This window comes from Pristiophorus japonicus, chromosome 21 (assembly GCF_044704955.1).
Source record: "Pristiophorus japonicus isolate sPriJap1 chromosome 21, sPriJap1.hap1, whole genome shotgun sequence".
NCBI lineage: Eukaryota > Metazoa > Chordata > Chondrichthyes > Pristiophoridae > Pristiophorus > Pristiophorus japonicus.
The window spans coordinates 36030417-36055706 of NC_091997.1; the positions used below are offsets into that span (position 1 = coordinate 36030417).

General features: G+C 55.4%; 1 protein-coding gene across 1 annotated transcript in view; it reads right to left on the bottom strand.

The window, feature by feature from the left end:
• The window catches only part of LOC139233942 (insulin-like growth factor-binding protein 4), a 73600-nt gene extending 49414 nt beyond the window's left edge, over positions 1-24186 (bottom strand). Inside the window, exon 1 of the mRNA XM_070864626.1 lies at positions 23792-24186. Coding sequence (XP_070720727.1) covers positions 23792-24155 — 364 coding nt within the window. The 5' untranslated portion in view covers positions 24156-24186. The remainder of the gene's footprint in view (positions 1-23791) is intronic.
• Between the last annotated feature and the right edge of the window lie 1104 nt (positions 24187-25290).

A 25290-nucleotide genomic window follows, 5' to 3' on the forward strand; every position in this document is an offset into this window, starting at 1 on the left:
CTCAGTTCTATCCCTGGCTCCCAGTCCTCACCAACGACTTTATCTTTATCTCGGCGGAATAGGAAATGAGCTCAAATGCACGATTGAGTCGAGCCGATTGAATGGAGTGGAGAGTCCATTATCCTGCCCCTGCAGATTGGTGTGGAGTTAAACGTTGCCAGGTGTTTGCAGAGCGAGATTGCAGTGAATACGATGGGGCAAAGGGGTCACCATAAACTCCACGGGCATGTGAAGCCATTCTTTGGTTGTTGAGGCCGGGCTGCAGTGATTACAGTAATCTGACCAAGATCAATCACATCTCCTTGCCAGAGGACACTCAGCCCCGGGGCTTCGGCCTCAGTGAGGGGCACTTCAAACATGCCTTCTGTGTCTTCAGTTCAGCTTTTATTAAAGATAAATCTGTTCTGAGTTTGTGGTCAGACATCACGGAGCTGAACTGGAGTCAAACCCGTTACAGGGCGTTTCCTCGCTGTTTAAATCTGCTACAAATAACAGCTGGAAACCCGGGGTAAGATCACTTTCAGAGCGAGAGCGGAGGAGGGGCGAGGCGGGGTGGGGGGGGGAGGGGGAGAGGGACAAGCGAGGAGAGTGGGGGGTGAGGAGCGAGGGGCGAGGGGCGAAGGAGGGGGAGGGACGAGTGAGGAGAGCGGCGGTGAGGAGCGAGGGGAGAAGGATTGAGGGTGAGAGGGAGAGAGACGAGCGAGGACAGCGTGGGTGAGGAGCGAGGGGGGAGAGGGAGTAAGAGAAGGGGTCGGGGGAGTGAGGGAGGGAGGGGGAGAGAGACGAGTGAGGACAGCGGGGGTGAGGAGCAAGGGGGGAGAGGGAGTGAGAGAAGGGGTCGGGGGAGTGAGGGGGAGAAGGAGTAGTGAGGACCACCACTGAACATCAAGCCATCATTGCTCAGACCGTCACTGCCCTTATCTCCTCTGGAGATCTTCCCTCCACAGCCACCAACCTCATAGTTCCCCAACCCCACACAGCCCGCCTCTACCTCCTTCCCAAGATCCACAAACAGGACTGCCCCGGTAGACCCATCGTTTCAGCCTGTTCTTGCCCCAAGAACTTATTTCTTCCTATCTCGACTCTATTTTTTCTCCCCTTGTCCACTCTCTTCCCACCTACATCCGCGACTCCTCTGTCGCCCTCCGTCACTTAACAGTTTCCAGTTTCCTGGCCCCAACCGTCTCCTTTTCACCATGGACCTCTAATCTCTCTAACTTCCATCCCCCTCCAGGATGGCCTGAGGGCGCTCCACTTCTTCCTCGAGCAGAGGCCCAACCTGTCCCCATCCATCACCACCCTCCTCCACCTTGTTCTCACATTGAACAACTTCTCCTTTAACTCAACTCACTTCCTCCAAATTAAAGGTGTTGCTATGGGAACCCTCATGGGTTCTAGCTATGCTTGCCTTTTCGTGGGATATGTGGAACATTCTTTGTTACAGTCCGACTCGGGTCCCCTCCCTCACCTCTTTTTCCGGTACGTTGATATCTGTCTCGGTGCCGTTTCCTGCTCTCGCCCTGAACTTTAGAATTTCATTCATTTTGCATCCAATTTCCACCCTTCCCTCACCTTCACATGGTCCATCTCCAACTCTTCCGCAAGGGCAGTACTGAGGGAGCGCCGCACTGTCGGAGGGCCAGTACTGAGGGAGCACTGCACTGTCGGAGGGCCAGTACTGAGGGAGCACTGCACTGTCGGAGGGCCAGTACTGAGGGAGCACTGCTCTGTCAGAGGGGCAGTACTGAGGGAGCGCTGCACTGTCAGAGGGGCGTCTTTCAGATGAGACATTAAACCGAAGCTCCGTCTGCTCTCTAAGGTGGATGTAAAAGATCCCAGGGCAGTATTTCGAAGAGCAGGGGAGTTATCCCCGGTGTCTTGGGGCCAATATTTATCCCTCAATCAACATAATAAGAACAGATTATCTGGTCATCATCACATTGCGGGAGATGTGTGGGAGCTTGCTGTGTGCATTACCCACATTACAACAGTGACTACACTCCAAAAGTACTTCATTGGCTGTAAAGTGCTTTGAGACAGCCAGCGGTCATGAAAGGCGCTATATAAATCCAATCTTTCTTGAACTTTGTGGGATGGGAGAAGTGGGAGGGTGTGGCTGTACAGCAGGACGTTAATTCTCTCAGTCTGTACCTCTCATTGCGCTGAAGGCACGCAACATTCCGTGTTGTTAAAAGGGAACACAGAGCCAAAATAGCCCATGTAATGTTTTCCAGGACTCTCCCTGATCACTTTACCCGCACATCACATTCTAAAGGCATAGGGACCAAGCCAAGCTCTTTATTTGCTTGTTGCAACGGTCATGGAGCAGGAAGTACAAGGTGTAGGGCGCCAATGGTCACCTCTAGCACGCTATAGCTTTTGAAACCATCACACTGTAGTCATCATTTCACGGATGTGCGGAGGTGACTTTAGTCACTGGCTTCGGAGGCTCTGGCAACTCAGGGCTCGTTACTGATCCACAACGAGGACAGAGAACCAACTCATCGCTGATAACTTCAACCCTTTGAATTCACACTGAGATTTCGGAGAGCGAAGCACTCAGCATCCCCGGGCGATTCCTAATCCAAACCTCCAGCTCACTGTGCCAGTCACTCAGACGTAATCACCGGCAATATTCTGCACCTTCCAGTGTGTTGCACACAATCCCAGACAGGGCAGCTTCAGATCAGCAAACCACTGAACAATGAGTGCATCCACAGGTCTCAAGGGGCAGCGCTCAAGGCCGAGGTTTGCGAGGAACAGAGACGGTGCCAGGCGGAGTGCCCAGCTGCCTTACACTGGTCAGTTGAAGCGCCCTCGTGGCGGTTTATGTCGCTGAAACACATTCAGCGACTGCTCGGGCGGGCAGCCAGAGGAGTGGCGAGACACAAGATGAGTATCTTGCAGAGGCAGCGGAAGGAGCGTGTGGCAAACCAGGCTCCCCACCCACCCTTTCCTCCAACCACTGTCTGTCCCACCTGTGACAGAGACTGTAATTCCCGTATTGGACTGTACAGTCACCTGAGAACTCACTTTTAAAGTGAAAGCAAGTCTGAGGGACTGCCTATGATGCTGGGCGGTGGGCGCTGCATGCCGATTGCCGTCGTGCCCAACTAATTACAATCCTTCCAGCGAGCGCAGGCAAGGGCAGCGCAGTCTGTCTGGGAAAAATGGCGGCCACAGCAGGACTCGCCAGCAGCGGGCGGAAGTGCGGCGGCTGCCATTTTTACCTTGAATCAGGCCTTGACGGCCAGTGGTGAGACTGCGAGTTTCTAGGCCCAAGATTGGATCAAACAGGACCACGAACCGGCCAACCCCAAACGGCAAGTGCCAGATCAGCAATTTTGGTGAAACGTTCGCGACACATTGTTCGAAAGACGAAGTTACAACTGCGACGGGAATATCCTTGTCGTAAACATTCACAGAATGAAATTGAACCACAAACTCTGCCCTTAGTCCTGGAGCGATGACTATATAGCCCCCGTGTGTCCGCCATTACCATGGTTCCCTGGACCGATGGCAGACTGCGGGCAGCGGGCCTGGTATTGGTCAGGAGCCGCTCCGGCCGAGTGCTGGGCTCAGTTGCTGCTCTCGCACTGCGGCATGCCTTCTCCCCACACCTGGCGCCTTTCACCACCACCGGGCGTCTCAAAGCACTTTACAGCCAATGAAGTACTTTTGGAGTGTAGTCGCTGTTGTAATATGGGAAACACGGCAGCTAATTTTCGCACAGCAAGCTCCCACAAACAGCAATATGATAATGGCCAGATAATATGTTTTTGTTATTTTGAGTGAGGGATAAATATTGGCCCCAGGACACCGGGGAGAACTCCCCTGCTCTTCTTCGAAATAGTGCCGTGCGATCTTTTACGTCCACCTGAGAGCAGACAGGACCTCGGTTTAATGTTTCATCCGAAAGACGGCAATTCCGACAGTGCAGCGCTCCCTCAGTACTGCCCCTCCGACAGTGCGGCGCTTCCTCAGTACTGTCCCTCCGACAATGCGGCGCTCCCTCAGTACTGCCCCTCCGACAGTGCGGCGCTCTCTCAGTACTGCCCCTCCAACAGTGCGGCGCTCTCTCAGTACTGCACTGGGAGGGTCAGCCTAGATTTTTGTGCTCAAGTCTCTGGAGTGGGACCCACAACCTTCTGACTCAGAGGTGAGGGAGTTACCCACTGAGCCACAGCTGAGGGAGACAAATAGACAGTAAAATGGTCTCACTGATGTTGCACAAGGAATAAAAGTTGCTGGATGAAAATGAGACGAGGAAGAGCTTTGGGAACCTGAGGTCCAAGGTCACCTGTTCTTCCCAGGGTCACCACACTCACCACACGTCACGTCTCACATCACTCATAGGCTCCATCCCAAAGTGTTATGTTGGACAGTAGGGTGGAGTGAGGGAGAGTGGAGGTAGATTGATGACCAGACCTGTGTCCTTGTGGACAAGTACTAGTCCATTTATTCACTGCCAGCTTGGCCCACAGTCTCAGCATCACATGGTGCTCTAGCCGGTGTGGGGGTGGGGGGGCTTGACCAGGGCACTGCGTGCAGTCGTGGTCAAGCTGGGGAGAGGGAGACATCTGACGGTGGGTCTCATGGCCATTGGTCAGTCCTTGCTGCTTTCCGTGAGGGGAGGCAGGGTCTGAGGTGGGTGGGCAGACATGATTGGGCTCGGTTACTCCCCTGAGATGGGGGGTCTACTGCCCTCATGGTGGTCCCTTCGCTCAGTAAGAAGCAGTGAAACTACTACCCCAGGACTCCGAGCTACAGCCTGCCAATTGGGACCCCGGCGGTGAGTGGGGAGGGCCTGCTCTCAATCAGTGAACTCAACAAAACAGGATTAATTCTAAACTCTTTGTAATGACAGTCAATTGCTCACCTTTGAGAAGAGCAAACAGTGATGGGAGGTCCCTGGGTCACACACGGATAGACTGAGGGAGGTGATGGTCTGTCACTGTCCATGGATTCTAGATTAGGGCAGGAACCATGAGGAAAGGCCGACTCAAGTATTTAATCTGTGTTCAACAATAACTTGTGTATATATAGCGCCTCTAACATAGTGAAGCGTCCCGGGCGCTTCACATAAGTGTTAGCAAAGGAAATGTGACACCGAGACACATAAGGAGATATTAGGGCAGGTGACCAAACACTTGGTCAAAGAGGTAGGTTTTAAGGAACGTCTTAAAGGAGGAAAGAGAGGTAGAGAGGCGGAGAGGTTGGGGCCCAGGCAACAGAAGGCACGGCCACCTATGGTGGAGCGATTAAAATCAGGGATACTCAAGAGGGCAGAATTGGAGGTTTGTGGGGCTGGAAGAGGTTACAGAGATAGGGAGGGGCGAGGGCCATGGTGGATTTGAAAACAAGGATGAGAATCTTAAAATCAAGGCGTTGCCGGATTGGGAGCCAATGTAGGTCAGCAAGCACAGTGGGTGATGGATGAGTGGGACTCGGTGTGAGTTAGGACACAGGGCTGCCAAGATTTGGAGGTCCTCAAATTTATGGAGGTTGGAAGATGCTCCTCTGGGCTCAGTCCCACACCGGGCCTCCCTCCCGGGGCTCAGTCCCACGCCAGGCCCCACTCCCCGGGGCTCAGTCCCACGCCGGGCCCTGCTCCCCGGGGCTTAGTCCCACACCAGGCCTCCCTCCCGGGGCTCAGTCCCACGCCAGGCCCCATTCCCCGGGGCTCAGTCCCACGGCGGGGCCCACTCCCCGGGGCTCAGTCCCACGCCGGGCCCCGCTCCCCGGGGCTCAGTCCCACGCCGGGCCCCGCTCCCCAGGGCTCAGTCCCACGCCGGGCCCCGCTCCCCGGGGCTCAGTCCCACGCCGGGCCCCGCTCCCCGGGGCTCAGTCCCACGCTGGGCCCCACTCCGCTGTTCCTCGGGGCTGGGTACTGGTGTTGGGATAAGACCTGTTGTAAATGGGCTAACTGCGTTAGCGGGAGCCCGGGGCAGTGTCCTTTACTCAAGGAGCTAATCCCAGGCTTTGCTGCTCAGGTAATCAACAACAGTCCACAAGCCCACCTGGAACCTATTAAATGAGTAAATCCGCCTCGGGCCCGAGCCAAGACTTTGCTGTAATTTTACTGTGTGCCTTTTTATTTTATCAGTCTTTTTCCCTGAGCATGCTCTGTATAGTTTGAACATTCCTGGGCTGATTTTGACCGAATTTCAGAGTTGCTGACAGCTGCCATTGTGTGTTGAGTCACAGGATGGGATTGGGTTTCTCTGGGCTCGTGATCGATCGCTACAGGCAGCGGCAACTCGGGAACCGGGCACAGGCTGAGAGCAGGAGCGCACAGCCAACACGTTCAACCGGCCCGGCAGGTCGGGGGGAGGTTGTATCCCTTACTCCCAATGTCGGGAGCTCACTGGCTCAGCTGCTCCTCTCGCTCTTTCTCTCTCTTTGTCTCTCTCGCTCTGTAGGACAGCTGGTAGAATTTATTTCTGAAAAGGGCAAATCTGATATAAAAAGGGAGGTGCTGGTATTTTGGGGGGGTGGCTCACAGACTGAGCTGCTGCCGGGGGGAACTCTGTCCTATAAAGGGCCATGTGGTTTTATAGTGAGATTAGCGTTTGGGAATACATATTTAATGGGACTGCGCCTTTGGGCCCCTGCAGAACGCTGACAAAGCGCCCGGAGGTGGCCCTGTGATCCTGCCTGCTGTAAACGGGTGGTGAGGGTGTCACCCCGACTGTCCTGGCCACTCAATCCTCAGCGCTCCTGTGTTTCTGGTCTGTGGATCTGCTCTGGTCAGAGGTCAGCTCCTCTTCCATGGGTCAGGGCTGCCCCACAATCATTCCCGAGGATCAGCATCCCCCGGATCCAAACGCAACTTGCGATATTCGTCATGGGGCGGCATCGTATCGGACGCCCGATAAACGTGCCATTAGATACTTGGTTCCATCAAAGTCTTTGGAACTATTGGGAGAGCAGGAGAGTTCTCCCCAGTGTCCTGGGGCCAATATTTATCCCTCAATTAACATTACTAAAACAGATTATCTGCTCAGTATCACACTGCTGTTTGTGGGAGCTTGCTGTGCGCAGATTGCCTGCCACATTTCCTAGAATACAACAGTGACTACACGTCACAAAATGCTTCTTTGCTGTAACGCGCTTTGGAACGTCCTGCGTTTGTGACAGGCGCTAAATAAAGGAGCATGGGATCAGGAGGCAGCCCTCGAGCCCGTTCCGCCATTCACTGAGATCATGGCTGATCTGTGGGCCGACCCCAATGTCTATTGCAATGGAACCGGCGCAAGGCCAAATTCCACCTCCTGCAGCTGCCAAGTGAAGTCCCGTGGGGAGGGGGGAGTGCCTGGGAGGGGCGGGGTTGGAGATGGTATGGGGGAGGAGTGCAGGAGGGACAGAGGAGTACGTGGGGAGGAGGGGGAGGGGATGGTGTGGGGGGGAGGGGTGCAGGCGGGACGGGGGAGTACGTGGGAAGGAGGGTGTGGGGGAGGGAGGAGGATGTGGGGGGAGGGGGAGGGAGGAGATGGTGTGGGGGGGAGGAGAAGGAGCGGGGAGGGGTGCAGGAGGGACGGGGGAGTGCGAGGGGGAGGAGGGTGTGGGGGAGGACGGGGGGAGTTGCATTCTGAGCGGTTGCGGTGAAGTGTGGCGGCGGTGTTTTGCCGCGATGTGTCCTGGCGGTGAGTCGCGGCGGTGTATGGTTTACAGTCCCCTGTGTCGCGGCGATATATGGTTTACAGCCCCTGTGCAGCTCCCACCCCCCACCCTCTACCACAAGGAGTTGAGATGCACCGATTGACAAGAGTTGAAGAATTGGAGTGACGCAGTGCAGTGAGGTTGGGAGCGAAGCAGAGCCTGTGCGGGGTTACAGCTGACTAGCCCACCGGTCTGAGTCCCAGCGCTTTGATCCCATTGTGTAACAATGACTTTCGCTGCCCTAGCTGCTTCAGAGGTCAGGATTGAAATGACTAAAATACCCTTGCTGTACCCTGTCCCCTCCCTGAACCGCACCATGGATTTCGTTTTGTTTGGCAAAGTGCTTAGAATTTGCTCAATTAAACCCCAGCCGCAGATAGACTGCTCGCAGATGTACGTTTCAGCCTTGGGTTATATAAGAACACAAGAATTGGGAGCAGGAGTCAGCCCTTCGAGCCTGCTCCACCATTCAATGAGATCACGGCTGATTTTCGACCTCAACTCCACTTTCCTGCACTATCCCCATATCCCTTGATTCCCTTAATATCCAAAAATCTATCGATCTCTGTCTTGAATATACTCAATGACTGAGCATCCACAGCCATCTGGGGTAGAGAATTCCAAAGATTCACTCCCCTCTGAGTGAAGAAATTTCTCCTCATCTCAGTCCTGAATGGCCGACCCCTTATCCTGAGACTGTGACCCCTGGTTCTAGACTCCCCAGCCCGGGGAAACATCCTCCCTGCATCTACCCTGTCATGTGTTTCAATGAGATCCCCTCGCATTCTTCTAAACTCTAGAGAATATAGGCCTAGTCTGCTCAGAGGACAATCCCCCCAGCCCAGGAATCGGTCTGGTGAACCTGCGTTGCACTCTCTCTCTATGGCAAGTATATCCTTCCTTAGGTAAGGAGACCAAAACTGTGCACAATACTCCAGGTGTGGTCTCACCAGGGCCTGATATAATTGCAGCAAGATATCTTTACTCCTATACTCAAATCCTCCTGTAATAAAGGCCAACATTCCATTTGCTTTCCTAATTGCTTGTTGTACCTGCATGTTTACTTTCAGTGATTCGTGTACAAGGACACACAGGTCCCTCTGAACACCAACATTTCCCAATCTCTCACCATTTAAAAAATACTCTGCTTTTCTATTTTTCCCAAGTGACAGTGTGAGGGAGCTGGATTAACATCAGTACAGATACAGTCAGTGACACACGGTGCTGGGGGAGAGGGGTTACTGAGTGACTGTGTGAGGGAGCTGGATTAACATCAGTACATATACAGTCAGTAACATAGGGTGCTGGGGGAGAGGGGTTACAGAGTGACAGTGTGAAGGAGCTGGATTATCAGTAGAAATACAGTCAGTAACACAGGGTGCTGGGGGAGAGGGGATACTTAGTGACAGTGTGAGTGAGCTGGATTAACATCAGTAGAGATACAGTCAGTAACACAGGGTGCTGGGGGAGAGCAGTTACTGAGTGACAGTGTAAGGGAGCTGGATTAACATCAGTACAGATACAGTCAGTAACACAGGGCACTGGGGTACAGGAGTTACTGAGTGACAGTGTGAGGGAACTGGATTAACATCAGTAGAGATAAACAGGGTGATATTGAAAGTATGCGATTATTCTATTGTAGTCGGGTCTCAGAGAATGTTATAAAACTGGCAAGAATGAGCTGAGTCGCAATCGTGGGGAGGTCAGGGGCCAGTCTTCCTGCGGGATGTGTATCCCATTAATATACAGGAATGCCGGTATATCTGGGAGAGCTGTGATTGCTGGCTCTCCGAACACTGCAATGTTCCATTGTTCATTAGCAGGATCCACCCTGACCTTCAGCAGCACAGAGAATCCAAATATAAACAGAAATGGGAAGCAGATGTGGAAATGTTATTGGAAACCAAGAGCTCATTAGGAAACCTTGTATTAACCCCCGAGGTGCTGTGCCTTCCTGTGTATCGCAGCAACAGTCCCCATTCTCACATTGTTAAAGTGCTGTCTTCCCCATTCTGGTCACTTCACTCCACCCCGAGGCACTAGACAAGGGGCACACAAGATTTACAAGAATGATACCAGAACTGAGAGCTTATAACTGTCAGGAGAGATTGAACAGGCCGGGGCTCTTTTCTTTAGAAAACAGGTCTTTAAAATTATGGAAGAGGTTCGATAGGGTAGGTGTAGAGAAGATGTTTCTACTGTGGGAAAGACCAGAACCAGAGGCCATCAATATAAGACAGTCATTAATAAATCCAATGGGGAATTCAGGATAAACCTCTTTATCCAGAGAGTGGTGAGAATGTGGAACTCGCTGCCACAGGGAGTGGTTGAGGTGAATAGAGACCGGCTAAGAGAGAGAGAGATGGATTTAAGGGGAAGCTGGATCAGTACAGAACCATCGTGGTTTGGACCATGGTAGCGTGTCCGGCTACATTGAAGAACGAGGCTCAATCAACCCAAACACCTCCTTTGCCTACCTGGCCCATGCCCGCACTACACGAGGCAAGAAGTTGAGGTGGTCTTCCTGGTTTGCTGGCTGCCTGTCAACATCCCCTGGTCCCTGGGGTAGCTGGTTCGCTCCAGGGGAAGACACATCCTGAGGCTCTCAGAGGGTGGTAGAGCCAGGCATGGTGGTCAGCACCCTCGGGTGGTCAGCACCTCTGGGTGGTCAGCACCCTTGGGTGGTCAGCATCCATGGGTGGTCAGCACCTCTGGGTGGTCAGCACCCATGGGTGGTCAGCACCCATGTGGCCATCACGCGTTAACCCAATCATCTAGTGATTCTATGACAGCACCATCCAACAGGGCCATGAGGCATCGTGTCCTGCGCTGCCTCGAGCTGCTCCACTTCAAGCACCACCCCACCCCACCCGACGGCCAGTCCAGCAGGTCCCTGTCCAGTGCCTTTGGCCATGCAAAGTCCCAGTTGCAAAATGAGATCGCCCCACCACATGGAGACCTCCATTTGGGCTTCTGGTACACAAACCTGCTCCCCACGGTGGGGTGAGGGGGAGTGGGATTGGGAGAGGGGTGGTGGGGTGAACGAGAGAGATGATTCTATCTTGGAGGAGAAAAATATAGGAAGGGTGATACCAGAACTGAGAGGTTAAACCCATCATGAAATATTGAACAGGCCAGGGCTCTTTTCTCTCGAGGGGTGACCTGATTGAGATGTGTAAAATGATGAAGGGGTTCGATTGTGGTGGCGGTGGGGGGGGAAGAGCAAAACTAGGGCCCATAAATATAAGACAGATAGTCACTAATAAATCCAATGGGGAATTCAGGAGAAACTTCTTTCCCCAGAGAGCGGTGAGAATGTGGAACTTGCTGCCACAGGGAGGGGTTGGGGTGAGGTGAATAGTATCGATGTATTTAAGGGGAGGTTGGATAAACACATGGGGGAGAAAGGAGAAGGATATGTCGATGGGGGGAGATGGAGAGGGGTGGGAGGGTTGTGTGGGGCCTAAACCCCAGCACGGACTGGTGGGGCCAAATATTTGTGTGCTGTACACTCGATGTAGTTGTCCATTAGTGAAATAAATGGTCCCAGAAATACAGAGGCTGACATGCAACGCAAAGTCAGAGAGAATGAGTTTATTTTGTGAAGAAGATTGGAGCAAGTCGGCAGCACAAGGGTGGGTCTGGCTTCGAGCCGAACACCTCACATCAGCAGAGAGCACTGAGAGTGTTCAGTGAACCATCCACGCACTGAATAAACAGACCCCTCCATCCAAGCTTGGCTCACAGCACACACACAGGCCACATCCACTCACATCCTATTAGCTTTCCTGGCATCTGGGCTGTAGGGTTGTCAGCCGGAGCAGCTGGTGCTGCTTGTGATTCCCGTGGATGCAGCGTGTCCACACACGCACTTTCCATCAAATTCCATTGTCTCTCTGCCCAACTGCAATTGGCTTCCTGGCACCGCATGGCAATCCTGTCACAGGCCCTGACTCAGTGCTGGGTTAACTCACCATCCTTTCCCTGCTTATAAATAGATGGCTTTGCAAAGCGACAAATCATCTCCTCAATCTGGGAGTCTTTCTCCGAAAGCTACACTTTATCCCCTTGCGTTGACATGTTGGGTGAAGTCAGAGATGATATCAGTAATCAGCACCTGCTCCTGATGCGCTGCGTCCACTCGGCAAAGCAGTGTGAAAGTGAAAGCAGTGTCACACCAAGCTTGACACGGTTCCCAGTGCACAAAACAACGCAATTGACCAGCAGACAAAGCACATTATTATGTCCTTGGACAAGACCTTGTTTGTTATTTATTCATTCCCAGGATGTGGCCGTCGCTGGGAAGGCCACAAGGTATCAGCATCGTGGGGAGCAAAGGCTCTGTACCTGCCCATCATTGTTCGTAAAGAGTGGGATTTTATCTTCAGAATGAAGCTCAATGGGTAACTGCACGCCGCAAAAGGTACTGAGACACACAGCACGATCCCAGCCTCAGTCCCTGATTGATGGAGGTGTTAGTTTGGGCTAAAATTGGCCTCGGAACCTCGGCAGTGGGTGGGGGGGGAGGAGGAAGAATCAGCCCGTGTTCCTGCTCCTGATCACCATCAGTGAGTAGTGGATTCCCAGGATGTGCTTGGGCCTTGGTCTGCTCCTCACTCCATTGTTCTCAGTGTGTGGCTAACAATCGATTCCTCTACCGTCCAACATAAAACACAACACCGAGAGAGAGACAGAGACAGAAAGACACTTGCATTTATATAGCACCTTTCACGACCACTGGAGGTCCTTTACAGCCAATGAAGTACTTTTGAAGTGTAGTCATTGTTGTAATGTGGGCAAGGCAGCAGCCAATTTGCACACAGCAAGCTCCCACAAACAATGTGATAATCAGCAGATAATCTGTTTTGTTATAAAAACAGAAACTGCTGGAAATCTCAGCGGGTCAGGAAGCATCTGTGGAGAGAAAGAGAGTTAACGTTTCAGGTCGATGACCCTTCATCAGAACTCCGTCATCGATGTGAAGCGTTAACTCACTTTCTCTCCACAGACACTGCCTGACCCGCTGAGATTTCCAGCATTCTCTGTTTTTATTCCAAATTCCAGCATCCGCAGTATTTTGCTTTTGAATCTGTTTTGTTATATTGATTGAGGGATAAATATTGGCCAGGACACCGGGGAGAACTCCCCCTGCTCTTCTATGAAATAGTGCCCTGGGATCTTTTATGTCCACCTGACAGAGCAGACGGGGCCTCGGTTTAACTTCTCATCCGAAAAGCGGCACCTCCGACACTGCAGCGCTCCCTCAGTACTGCCACTCCGACACTGCAGCGCTCCCTCAGTACTGCCACTCCGCCAGTGCAGCGCTCCCTCAGTACTGCCCCTCCGACAGTGCAGCGCTCCCTCAGTACTGCCCCTCCAACAGTGCAGCGCTCCCTCAGTACTGCCCCTCTGACAGTGCACCGCTCCCTCAGTACTGCCCCTCCGACAGTGCAGCACTGCCTCAGTACTGCCCCTCCAACAGTGCGGCGCTCCCTCAGTATTGCCCCTCCGATAGTACGGCACTCCCTCAGTACTGCCCCTCCGACAGTGCGGCACTCCCTCAGTACTGCCCCTCCGACAGTGCGGCACTCCCTCAGTACTGCCCCTCCGACAGTGCGGCACTCCCTCAGTACTGCCCCTCCGACAGTGCGGCACTCCCTCAGTACTGCCCCTCCGACAGTGTGGCACTCCCTCAGTATTGTCCTTCAGCCTAGATTTTTTTGTGCCAAGTCCCTGGAGTGGGACTTGACCCCACAACCTTGTGACTCCGAGGCGAGAGTGCTGCCCACTGAGCCTCGGCTGACACTGTAATGAGAGCGAGCGAGAGAGGGAAAGACAGAGAGGGGGGGAGAGACAGAGAGGGAGAGAGAGACAGAGAGGGAGAGGGAGAGGGAGAGGGAGAGGGAGAGACAGAGGCAGATACAGAGATGGAGAGGGAGAGATGGAGAGGGAGAGGGAGAGACGGAGAGAGGGAGAGAGGGAGAGAGGGAGAGACAAGCTGTTTATTGCAGCCACTTGTTGCCCCCTCCAACAATGCCCTTGTCCTCCTCCCCTGAAGCCCCTGTGTGTTGTACCTCAGTTGGGTCAGAGGCAGGCTCAGCCGTGAGGCCACGGGTCACGGGGCCTGCCGACACACAGTGACTGGGCTCACAGAGACTGGATGCTCGAGTGAGGGAGGAAGCCAGAATGGAGTTGGAGCCCGTGCTGAATCCCCCGCTTCGATCAGGAGGACAAGCACAACACTGTCACTGGCCGCAGAGTGTGAACCCTGAACTGTGTGTCGCTCCAGCCCAGTGTCACTGGAGACCGGACAAGCAGAGAAAGCCAGTGCCCGGGGCTGGGCTCAAACACACTCACACATCGCCGTACCTGCTGCCACCAGCCATGCTCAGCTCTCCCTCCCGTCACATCGTCCCTCGCACCACACTCCTCATCTGCACCGTCACCCCGCCCCCCGCCCCGCACCGTCCCCACCACCCCCCCACCCCGCCCCGTCCCCACCACCCCCCCCCCGCACCGTCACCCCCAACCCCCCCCAGGCACTGCTCAAACTACACAAGCAGGTCTGCGGAGGTCTGTGGAAACGTGCAAGTTCCAAACTTGGACAAGAATCAGGTTCCCCAATCCGAGTACTGTTTGCAGGTCAGTCCCACTTGCTGTATTGACCTAGGAAGTGGGATCACGCAGCGACTCTGAACTCTGAACCCAGCCCCACAACCCCCCCCCACCCCCCCCCGAGATGTCTGCGCTCCTCTAATTCTGCCCTCCTGACCATCCCTGATTATAATCGCTCCACCATTGGTGGCCGTACCTTCTGTTGCCTGGGCCCCAAGTTCTGGAACTCCCTCCCTAAACCTCTCCACCTCTCTCTCCTCCTTCATGACACTCCTTAAAACCTCCCTCTTTGACCCAGCTTCTGGCAACCTGCACTAATGCGGCTCGGTGTCAAATTTTTATTTCATACACTACTGTGAAGCGCCTTGGGACGTTTCACTGGGTTAAAGGCGCTATATAAATACAGGTTGTTGATGTGATGATTGTGGACCTGACCGCCAGCACTGGGCCGGACAGACTGGGCTTGAGCCGGGGTTCACAACACATTCACTGTTGGCAGAAAGGCGTGTCGGAAACCACTTCAGTAAAAACAAGACCATCATTCCAATCTCAAACAATGCCTCACCAGGGACCCACTTTGGAACTTTGTTTTCACAAAAAAAATAGAAAATTAAATCTCAGCAGCGCAGGATAAATAACTCACCTGGAGTTCGCTGGACACACCCAGTGTCTGTTAGCTCGGCCAATCATTAACTACTTTAAACAGCTGTCTACCCAGCAGAGCCTGGCCCGGTGAGCCGCCGGGATTGCGAGCAATAGTTTCCTCGTTCACAGAGACAATTGGGCGGCAGCTCCGTGCTACAAGTGGAGGCAGGAGAGGTGGGGGGGGAGGTGTGGGCAGGAGAGGCGGGGTGCATGAGGGGGGTGGCAGGAGAGCGGGGGCAGGAGAGGGGGGGAAAGAGAGGGGGGCAGGAGAGGGGGGGAAGAAGAGCGGGGGCAGGAGAGCGGGGGGCAGGAGAGGGGGGAAGGAGAGGGGGGGGCAAGAGAGGGGGGGCAGGAGAGGGGAGGGAAGAGAGCGGGGGGCAGGAGAGGGAGGGACAGAAGAGAGGGGGACAGGAGAGGGGGGGCAGAAGAGGGGGGGCAGGAGAGGAGGGGCAGGAGGGGGGGCAGGAGATGAGGGGCAGGAGAGCGGGGGCAGGAGAGCAGGGGCAGGAGACGAGGGGCAGGAGACGAGGGGGGCAGGAGAGGGGGGCAGGAGACAGGGGGGGCAGGAGAGGGAGGGGCAGGAGAGGGAAGGGCAGAGAGGGAGGGGCAGGACAGCGGGGGGCAGGGGAGGCAGGAGAGCGGGGGGCAGGAGAGGGGGGGAAAGAGAGGGGGGCAGGAGAGCGGGGTCAGGAGAGCGGGGTCAGGAGAGCGGGGGGCAGGAGAGGGGGGGAAGGAGAGGGGGGAGCAAGAGAGTGGGGGGCAGGAGAGGGGGGGCGAGAGAGGGGGGGCAGGAGAGGGGGGGAAGAGAGCAGGGGGCAGGAGAGGGAGGAACAGGAGAGGGAGGGACAGGAGAGGGAGGGACAGGAGAGGGAGGGACAGGAGAGGGAGGAACAGGAGAGCGGGGGCAGGAGAGGGGGGCAGGAGAGGGGGGGCAGGAGACGGGGGGCAGGAGAGGGGGGGGGCAGGAGACGGGGGGGGGCAGAAGAGGGAGGGGCAGGAGAGTGGGGGGCAGGAGACGGGGGGCAGGAGAGCGGGGGGCAGGAGAGCGGGAGGCAGGAGAGCGGGGAGCAGGAGACGAGGGGCAGGAGAGAGGGGGGCAGGAGACAGGGGGGGCAGGAGAGGGAGGGACAGGAGAGGGAGGGACAGGAGAGGGAGGGACAGGAGAGGGAGGGACAGGAGAGGGAGGGACAGGAGAGCGGGGGCAGGAGAGGGGGGCAGGAGAGGGGGGGCAGGAGAGAGGGGGGCAGGAGAGAGGGGGGCAGGAGAGAGGGGGGCAGGAGACGGGGGGGGCAGAAGAGGGAGGGGCAGGAGAGCGGGGGGCAGGAGACGGGGGGCAGGAGAGCGGGGGGCAGGAGACGGTGGAGGCAGGAGAGCGGGGGGCATGAGACGGGGGGGGCAGGAGACGGGGGGGCAGGAGAGGGGGGGCAGGAGATGGGGGGCAGGAGATGGGGGACAGGAGATGGGGGGCAGGAGAGCGGGGCAGGAGAGGGGGGCAGGAGAGCGGGGGCAGGAGAGCGATGGGAGGAAGCTGAAGGTCACCCTGTGCTAACATCGCTGCATTGTGCTCACTGAATGTCACTAAAGTTAAAGTACACCAGTGTTTGCACAATAAAAACAGGAAATAAATTGAAACACAAGACAAGATTAACGCAAGACGAAGCCTTGAATCGTTGTGGGAGTTGCGTGTCGGGATATCGAACGCTAAGACTAGACTGCTCGGGTTTGGGCTAAATCAGTTGACATGGCGCCCATCCCTTCGATCACACCCAATGAAGCTCTCACACAAGGGCAACACCACCAGAGCACCACCCCATAAGAACAAGGAGCAGGAGTCGGCCATTCGGCCTGCTCCGCCATTCGATAAGATCACTGCTGACCTTTGACCTCAACTCCACTTTCCAGCGCGATCCCCATATCCCTCGATTCCCCGAGAGTCCAAAAATCTATTGATCTCTGTCTTGAATATACTCAATGACTGAGCATCCACAGCCCTCTGGGGTAGAGACTTCCAAAGATTCACCACCCTCTGAGTGAAGAAATTCCTCCTCATCTCAGTCCTAAATGGCCGACCTCTTATCCTGAGACTGTGACCCCCGGTTCTGGACTCCCCAGCTCGGGGGAAACAACCTCTCAGCATCTACCCTGTCAATCCCCCTCAGAATCTTGTCTGCTTCAATGTGATCACCTCTCATTCTCCTAAACTCTACAGAGTATCGGCCAATCTACTTAACCACCATCCCTAAACCCCACCAGGGTACATGTCCCAGCCCAGGATAGTCACTTGGCCAGCTGTTCGCTAGCTCCACACAAAATCCCAGCCGACAATCTGCTCCAATTCCCGCCCCCCCACACCCCCACATGTCACGGCCTTGCTAACGCATTCATTCCCCTTGTCTCAGCTATGAGCAGACGGACTCCCGTTTCTATAGCGCCTTTCACAACCACAGAACCTCCCACAGTACTTCACAGCCAATCGATTGCTTTCGGAGTGTAGTCACTGTTATAATGTGGGAAACACGGCAGCCAATTTGTGCACAGCAAGCTCCCACAAACAGCAATGCGATAATGAGCATTCTGTTCTGACGGCAGCGTGATCTGCAGAGTTCCCATAATTTATGTTCTTATTTCGGATTCCAACAACAGCAGTATTTTAACTTTGGTGACAATGACCAGATAGTCTATCTTTTTCAACTTTACGGAACACCTCCAGTCAGTCTGCAAGCGTAACCCCGAGCTTCCGGTCACCTGTCACTTTAATTCTCCACCCCATTCCCACTTTGACCTCTGTCCTCGGCCTTCTGTACTGTCCCAATGAAGCTCAACGTAAGCTCGAGGAACAGCTCCTCATCTTCTGATTTGGCACTTTATAGCCTTCTGGACTCAACATCGAGTTCAACAATTTCAGACCATAATCACTGCCCATATTTGTTCAGACAACAGGTTCTGGTAATGATTTTGTTATTACCATTTATTGCCCCTCGAACAATGCAGCATTCCCTCAGTACTGCCCCTCCGACAGTGCAGAGCTCCCTCAGTACTGCCCCTCCGACAGTGCAGAGCTCCCTTAGTACTGCCCCTCCGACAGTGCAGCGTTTCCTCAGTACTGCCCCTCCGACAGTGCGGCATTCCCTCAGTACTCCCCTCCGACAGTGCGGCACTCCCTCGACACTGCCCCTCCGACAGTGCGGCGCTCCCTCAGTACTGCCCCTCCGACAGTGCAGCACTCCCTCAGTACTCCCCTCTGACAGTCCGGCACTCCCTCGACACTGCCCCTCCAACAGTGCAGCGCTCCCTCAGTACTGCACCGGGATTGTCAGCAATAAGGGACCGCACTCAGCTGGCTTTTCAATGAGACTAACTATGCATTCACGGTATTTTGAATGGCGCACGCAGCCTCTTAAAGGGGCCGTGCGGGGCCAAACAAAATGACAGGGTACACTGATTGTCAGCCTGGATTTTGTGCTCAAGTCCTTGGAATGGGGCATGAACCCAATGATCTGATGGCTCGGAGGAGAGAGTGCTGCGCAGTGAACCATGGCTAACACTGTCGATGTCACTGTCAAAGGATGCGGTGTCAGGTAGCCAGGACCTAACGGTTCGTTGCTAGTAGTTCATTACATGCAGAAAATTAATAAAAAGCGCAGTAATGAAACAACATCTCCACACAGGGCTCAGAATTAAACATCCCAATGAAAAAAGCAATGATTTTAAATGTGATAGTGCAACAACAACTTATAAAGTGCCTTTAACATAGTAAAAACTTCCCAAGCCGCGTCACAGGAACGTTATAAGACAAAATCTGACACCAAAACACATAAGGAGATATTTTGGTCAAAGGGGTAGATTTTTAGGAGCATTTTAAAGGAGGAGAGCGAGGCAGAGAGGTTTAGGGAAGGAATTCCAGAGCCTAGGGCCCAGGCAGCTGAAGGCACAGCTGCCAAGGGTGGAGTGATTAAAATCGGGGAATGTGCAAGAGGCCACAACTGGAAGAGCGCAGAGATCTCGGAGGGTTGAAGGGCTGGAGGAGATTGGGAGGGGCGAGGCCATGGAGGGTAGTGAAAACAAAGGTGAGAATTTAGAAATTGAGGGGTTGCCGGACTGGGAGCCAAAGTAGGCCAGCGAGCACAGGGGTGACGGGTAAACGGGACTTGGTGCGAGTTTTGGATGGCCTTCAGTTTATGGAGGGTTGAAGATGGGAGGCCAGCCAGGAGTGTGTGGAATAGTCAAGTCTACAGTAACAAAGGCATGTATGAGGCTTTCAGCAGCGGATGAGCTGAGGCAAGGGTGGAGGCGGGCGATGTTACGGAGGGGGAGGTTGGAGGTCTCGGTGATGGAGAGGAGATAGGGCCAGAAGCTCAGCTCAGGGTCAAATAGGCCACTGGAGTTAGAGCTGTCTGGTGCAGCCTGAGACAGTGTCCAGGGAGAGGGATGGAGTCGGTGGCCAGAGAACGGAGTTTGTGGCGGGGATCGAAGGCAATGACTTCGGTCTTCCCAATATTTAATTGGAGGAAATTTCTGCTAATCCAGGACTGGACGTGCTGTCTGACATCACAGAGGCTGTGGAGGGGTTGAGAGAAGCGGTGGTGAGGTAGGGCTGGGTGTCATCCGCGTACATGTGGAAACTGACGCTGTGTTTCCGGATGATGTCACCAAGGGACAACATGTAGATGAGAAATAGGAGGGGGCCAAGGATAGATCCTGGGAGGACACCAGAGGTAACGATGCGGGAGTGGGAAGAGAAGCCGTTGCAGGTGATTCTCTGGCTACGATTAGATGGATAAGAATGGAACCAGGCGCGTGCAGTCCCACCCAATTGGACGGTGGTGGAGAGGCGATGGAGGAGGATAGAGTGGTCAACCATGTCAAAGGCTGCAGACAGGTCCAGGAGGACGAGGAAGGAGAGTTTACCCCGATCACAGTCACGGAGGAGGTCATGTGTGACTTTGATTAGGGCTGTTTCAGTGTTGTGGCCGGGGCAGAAACTTTCGATTCGCACAGAGGGGAGGGGTTCAAGTGTAGAGTTCGGAAAAGATGGGCACGGATTTGGGAGGCGACATCACGGTCATGGATTTCAGAGAAAATGGGAGGTTAGAGATGGGGTGGTAGTTTGCACGCACAGATGGATCGAGGGTGATTTCCATTTCGAGGAGGGGAGGGGTGACGATGGCAGATTTGAAAAGGGAGGAGGACAGTACCTGAGGAGAGGCAACCGTTAACAAGTCAGCTAACGCGGGGGCCAGGAAGGGAAGTTGGGCGGTCAGCAGTTTCGCATCTTGATGAAGTATCCATTCAATACTTGGCAACAATAGTTCCACAAGGAATGCAAGCAGAGGGACAGGGGTGGAACAGCCCTGCTACAGGGTTACTCGTTTATAGATTCTAAACTTTCGTGGAATTTTTATAGCGTTCTGCAAGCTGTCAACAAGTTACCCAGTAAAAGAGGCTGTGTTGGCCCTGAGCGTTTAAACATGGCATTGTTGTATGTTAAAGTGACAGCAACAGGAGGCTGTAATCCCCGTGCCTGCCATCAGCAGGCAGTGATGGGTTAACACGCTCCGACAAAGATCCGTCAGCTTTTTTATACAGAGACCGGACACCTTCTGCTCAACAGCCAAGTCGTTTCATATGAACATTGTTACTCATGAAGCATAGATTGTTACCAGTACCACAGCTTGTTATTAATCGAATACAGCTTGTTACAATCGATTCAGATCGTTACGAATACAATACAACTCGTTATCATATGCTGCACAGCTCAGTATTAACTATGCTCAATATTATCCCATAAAAAGACTTGCATTTATATAGCGCCTTTCACGACCACTGAACATCTCAAAGCACTTTATAGCCAATGAAGTACTTTTGGAGTGTAGGAAGCACAGCAGCCAATTTGCACACAGCAAGCTCCCACAAATAGCAATGTGATAATGACCAGATAATCTGTTTTTTGAGAGGGTAGACGGGCCTCGATTTAACATCTCATCTGAAAGACAGCACCTCCGCCAGTGCAGCACTCCCTCAGTACGGCACTCCCGACAGTGCAGCACTCCCTCAGTACGGCACCTCCGACAGTGCAGCACTCCCTCAGTACGGCACCTCCGACAGTGCAGCACTCCCTCAGTACGGCACTCCCTCAGCACGGCCCCTCCGACAGTGCAGCACTCCCTCAGCACCACCCCTCCGACAGCGCAGCGCTCCCTCAGTACTGCCCCTCCGACAGTGCGGCACACCCTCAGTACTGCCCCTTCGACAGTGCAGCGCTCTCTCAGTACTGCACTGGAGTGTCAGCCTAGATTTTTGTGCTCAAGTCCCTGTAGTGGGACTTGAACCCACAACCTTCTGACCCAGAGGCAAGAGTGCTGCTCACTGAGCCACGGATGACACTGATAGCTCAGTACTAATACCACACAGCCCAATTGCACCCCAAATGATACCTTGACCTGCTTTCCCAAGGACCCCAGTTTCCTCCGCTTATAATACAAATCAAAAAGAAAGCTTTAAAACTTTCACAAGTAGAAACTATTCATTTCAAATCATCCCTAACCTGCGGGGGTTAGTGTATTATTTCTGTGTTTGTTGACATAGCAACAAGGTGCAGCTGGAGCGGAATGGGAAGATAGGCGTGTGTGCTTGGCGACTGCACGCAAACCTGCCGGAACACCAAGCACTGAGTCCCTGCTCCACACATTCACACCGAGGATCAGTCCACGTCCCCACACATTCTCACTCAGTCCCCGTCCCCACACATTCTCACCCAGTCCCCGTCCCCACACATTCTCGCCCAGTCCCTGCCCCACACCGAGCACAGTTACCTCGGGCTGCACTTCAGCAGACAAGAGGCAAGAGTTTCATTTTCACATTTTTAAATTTCTTAACCTTCTCCTTTCCGCCCCCAGACCCCCAAACCAGCCCCGAGCTCAGTGCTGGGGTCTGAGGCTCTGCCCCCTCCCCAGCTCCCCACGCCCCCCACAGTCACATTGCCTTTTAGCTTTGATCACGAAGCGATGGGTTATATTTGCACCATCACTGAGCTCTGTGAAATGTCTGGGATGTTACGCGTGGTGTGAGTGGGGTTGGCAATGTGGGCGAGGGGATCAGCTCACCTCGTGATTCTCCCTTCAAACCCAAATTCCTGAACACTGCCAAACGCTGCACCGGGGGTGATCGGTTGGAAATGAACTGTGAGCCGCTGTGAAGTCGAGTTAGTCTGGACCTTGCAGAGGGAATTAGATATACTTTTGAAGAGCAAAAATAATTTTTTAAAGTTCAGAGGGGGCATGAAAGGATTGGAGTGGTCAGCTGTGGTTTGGAGGCACCACCAGCACAACAGCGATGGGCTGAATGGCCTCCTGCACTGCAATTTCGATGATTAAGATTTATTTTGCCACTAGTTTAACAAAGCTGTAAACCGGTTTCAATGGATTAAGCATTCAGTTAATTATTATCAGAGGAATTGGATACTAATGAGTTCCATTAATGTCATGACTGGGACCCTGGGGCCCAGCCTCGCTCCGAATGACAGACATTAAACACAGCTCTCCAACTCACTGCTAAAACCCCCACCGATGGACCTTCCCCGGTGTAAATCCTACCCCCGTCTCCTTCCTCTACTCATCCTACCGCTTCAAGCGATTAGCAAACTGTGAAAATGAAAATTCCTGGCGGCAAACAATACACGGAACACGATTCACAATCACGCCTCACTATCAAACAAAACTCGTTCACTCAATTTCTCTCATTTTAAGGAGATTTGTTTCACTTCTATTTTACAATGCACTATCCCCATCTCCCCACCTTCCTCTCCCACACCCCCAAACCCAACTCCCCCAGACCCTGCAACCTCTCCCACCCTCAGATCCATCACCCCCCCATCCATCCATCCCCCCCCCACCTCATCCATCTCCTGTCCCCCCACCATCTACCTTCCCCCCCGCAAATCCATCTCTCCCCCCAGAAACAACTCCCACACCGCCCCCCCCCCCACATCGATCCATCTCCACACACACATCCAAACGAAACTCCCCCACACCCTGCAACCTCTCCTACCCCCAGAAATATCTCCCCCCACCCAGAGATCCATCTCCCCCCCGCAAACCCAGATTCCTCTCCCCCACCAGATCTCCCCCATCTCGCCTCTCCCCCACCCCAGATCTCCCCCCTCTCCCACCACGATCTCGCCCTCTCCCCCCCCCAGATCTCCCCCTCTCCCCCATCTCTCCCCTCTCCCCCATCTCTCCCCTCTCCCCCCAGATCTCCCCCTCTCCCCTCCAAATGTCCCTCTCCCCTCCAACTCTCCCCTCCAAATCTCCCCCTCGTCCCCCCCAAATCTCCCCCTCGTCCCCCCCAAATCTCCCCCTCTCACCTCCCCACCCCAGATCTCACCCTTTCCCCCCTCTCTCCCCCCAGATCTTCCCCTCTCCACCCCCCCCCCAAGATCTCCCCCATCTCCCCTCTCCACCCCCCCGGTCCCCCTCTTCCCATACCCCAGATCTCCCCAAACCCAGATCTTCCCCACCCCCAGATCTCCCACTCCCCCATCTCCCCCCCCGCAGTTCCCCCCCATCTCCCCTCTCCCAGCCCCAGATCTCTCCCTCTCCCCCCCAAAACTCCCCCTCTCCCCCCAAATCTCCCCCTCGTCCCCCCCAAATCTCCCTCTCGCCCACCCACCCCAGATCTCACCCTTTCCCCCCTCTCTCCCCCCAGATCTTCCCCTCTCCCCCCGCCCCCCCTAGAGCTCCCCCCCACCCCTCCCCCTCAGATCTCCCCCCCGCCAATATCTCCCTCCCCCCCCCGAGAGCTCCCCCCACCCCTCCCCCTCAGATCTCCCCTCTCCCCCCCACCCCGCCAGATCTCCCCCTCCAAAGCCTACCTGTCCCGGGCAGGGTGCCCTGCAGCAGCTCGATCTCGGCGGGTTCCATGCACAACCCCTGGCCGTGCATGAGCGAGTGCAGCGGGCGGGGGGCTCCGCGGCGGGGGAAGCAGCGGAGCCCGGAGCCGCAGCGGGCGGTGTAGACGCCGCACAGACGGCCCTTGGGCAGGGCGCAGGTCCCGCAGCAGCCGCAGCCCGGCTCCCGCACCAGCTCCTCGCAGCCCCGCGGCACCGGGCAGCGGGCACGCTTCTCCTCCGAGCAGGGCGGGCAGCGCAGCGGCTCCCCGGGCAGCGATAGCCCGGCGGCGGCGGCCAGCAGCGCCCAGAGGGCGGCCAGCACCGACAGCGCAAGCCCCGGCGGCATCGGCGGAGCGGAGAGCGGCGGAGAGCGGGCGGGCGGAGAGCGCAGCGCAGCGGCGGCAGGAGCCGAGTGAGCGGCCCCGGGGCCGGAGCCCGAGTTTTATAGCGGGGCGGGGACTCTCCTCCCCCCGGCACTGGGCGCAGGCAGGGGGGGGGGGGGGTACTGACCCGGGGGGTGCATTAACCCCGGGGGGAGGCACTGACCCCGGGGTGGGGGGGGGAGCACTAACTCGGGAGGGAGGCACTGACCCGGGGGGAGGGGGGCATTAACCCTGGGGGGGGTGGGTGGACACTGACCCGAGGGGGGCATTAACCCGGGGGGGGGGGGCATTAACCCCAGGGGGGGCATAAACTCGGGGGGGGGGGCGGCATAAACCCGGGGGGGGGGCACTGACTTGGGGGGGGCATTAACCCGGGGGGGGCACTGACCCGGGGGGGGTCATTAATCAGGTGGGGGGGCACTGACCCGGGGGGGGGTCATTAACCCTAGGGGGGGGCATTAACCTGGGGGGGGCATTAACCCGGGGTGGGCATTAACCGGGGGGAGCATTAACCCGGGGGGGGGGGGCACTGACCCGGAGGGAGGGCATTAACCCAGGGGGGCATTAACCCGGGGGGGGCATTAACCCGGGGGGGCATTAACCCCGGAGGGGGCACGGACCCGGGGGTGCATTAACCCCGGGGGGGGGCATTAACCCTGGGGGGGGGTATTAACCCGGGGGGGGGGCATTAACCCAGGAGGGGGTAGATTAACCCTTGAGGGGGCACATTTACCCCTGGGGGGGCGGGCACAACCAACTAGCCCGCGGGGACCACAGAAAACCCCAGTGAAGCGTTTGGGAGTTCCCAGACCCGGGGGTAGGGGTGACACCTACACCTTCACCAGTATTCAATGACGCCCGGGGCAGGGCTCTCCATCTCTGTGAGCCCCTGGGGAGACCCGCCCAGCCCTGGACAGGATGCAATAACCGCCTATTTAGACTGTCCCACTCTGAGCTGCAGCCTCCAGTCTCGCTCTCCCTCCCTCTCCTCCCAATCTCTGGTTTATCTGCACTGCTTGTGGGTATCGTTCCTCTGAATTTCCCCTCCTCTCCATCCTGAGCTTCCAGTGTCCCTGTCCAGCACACGTGCCCTGTGTC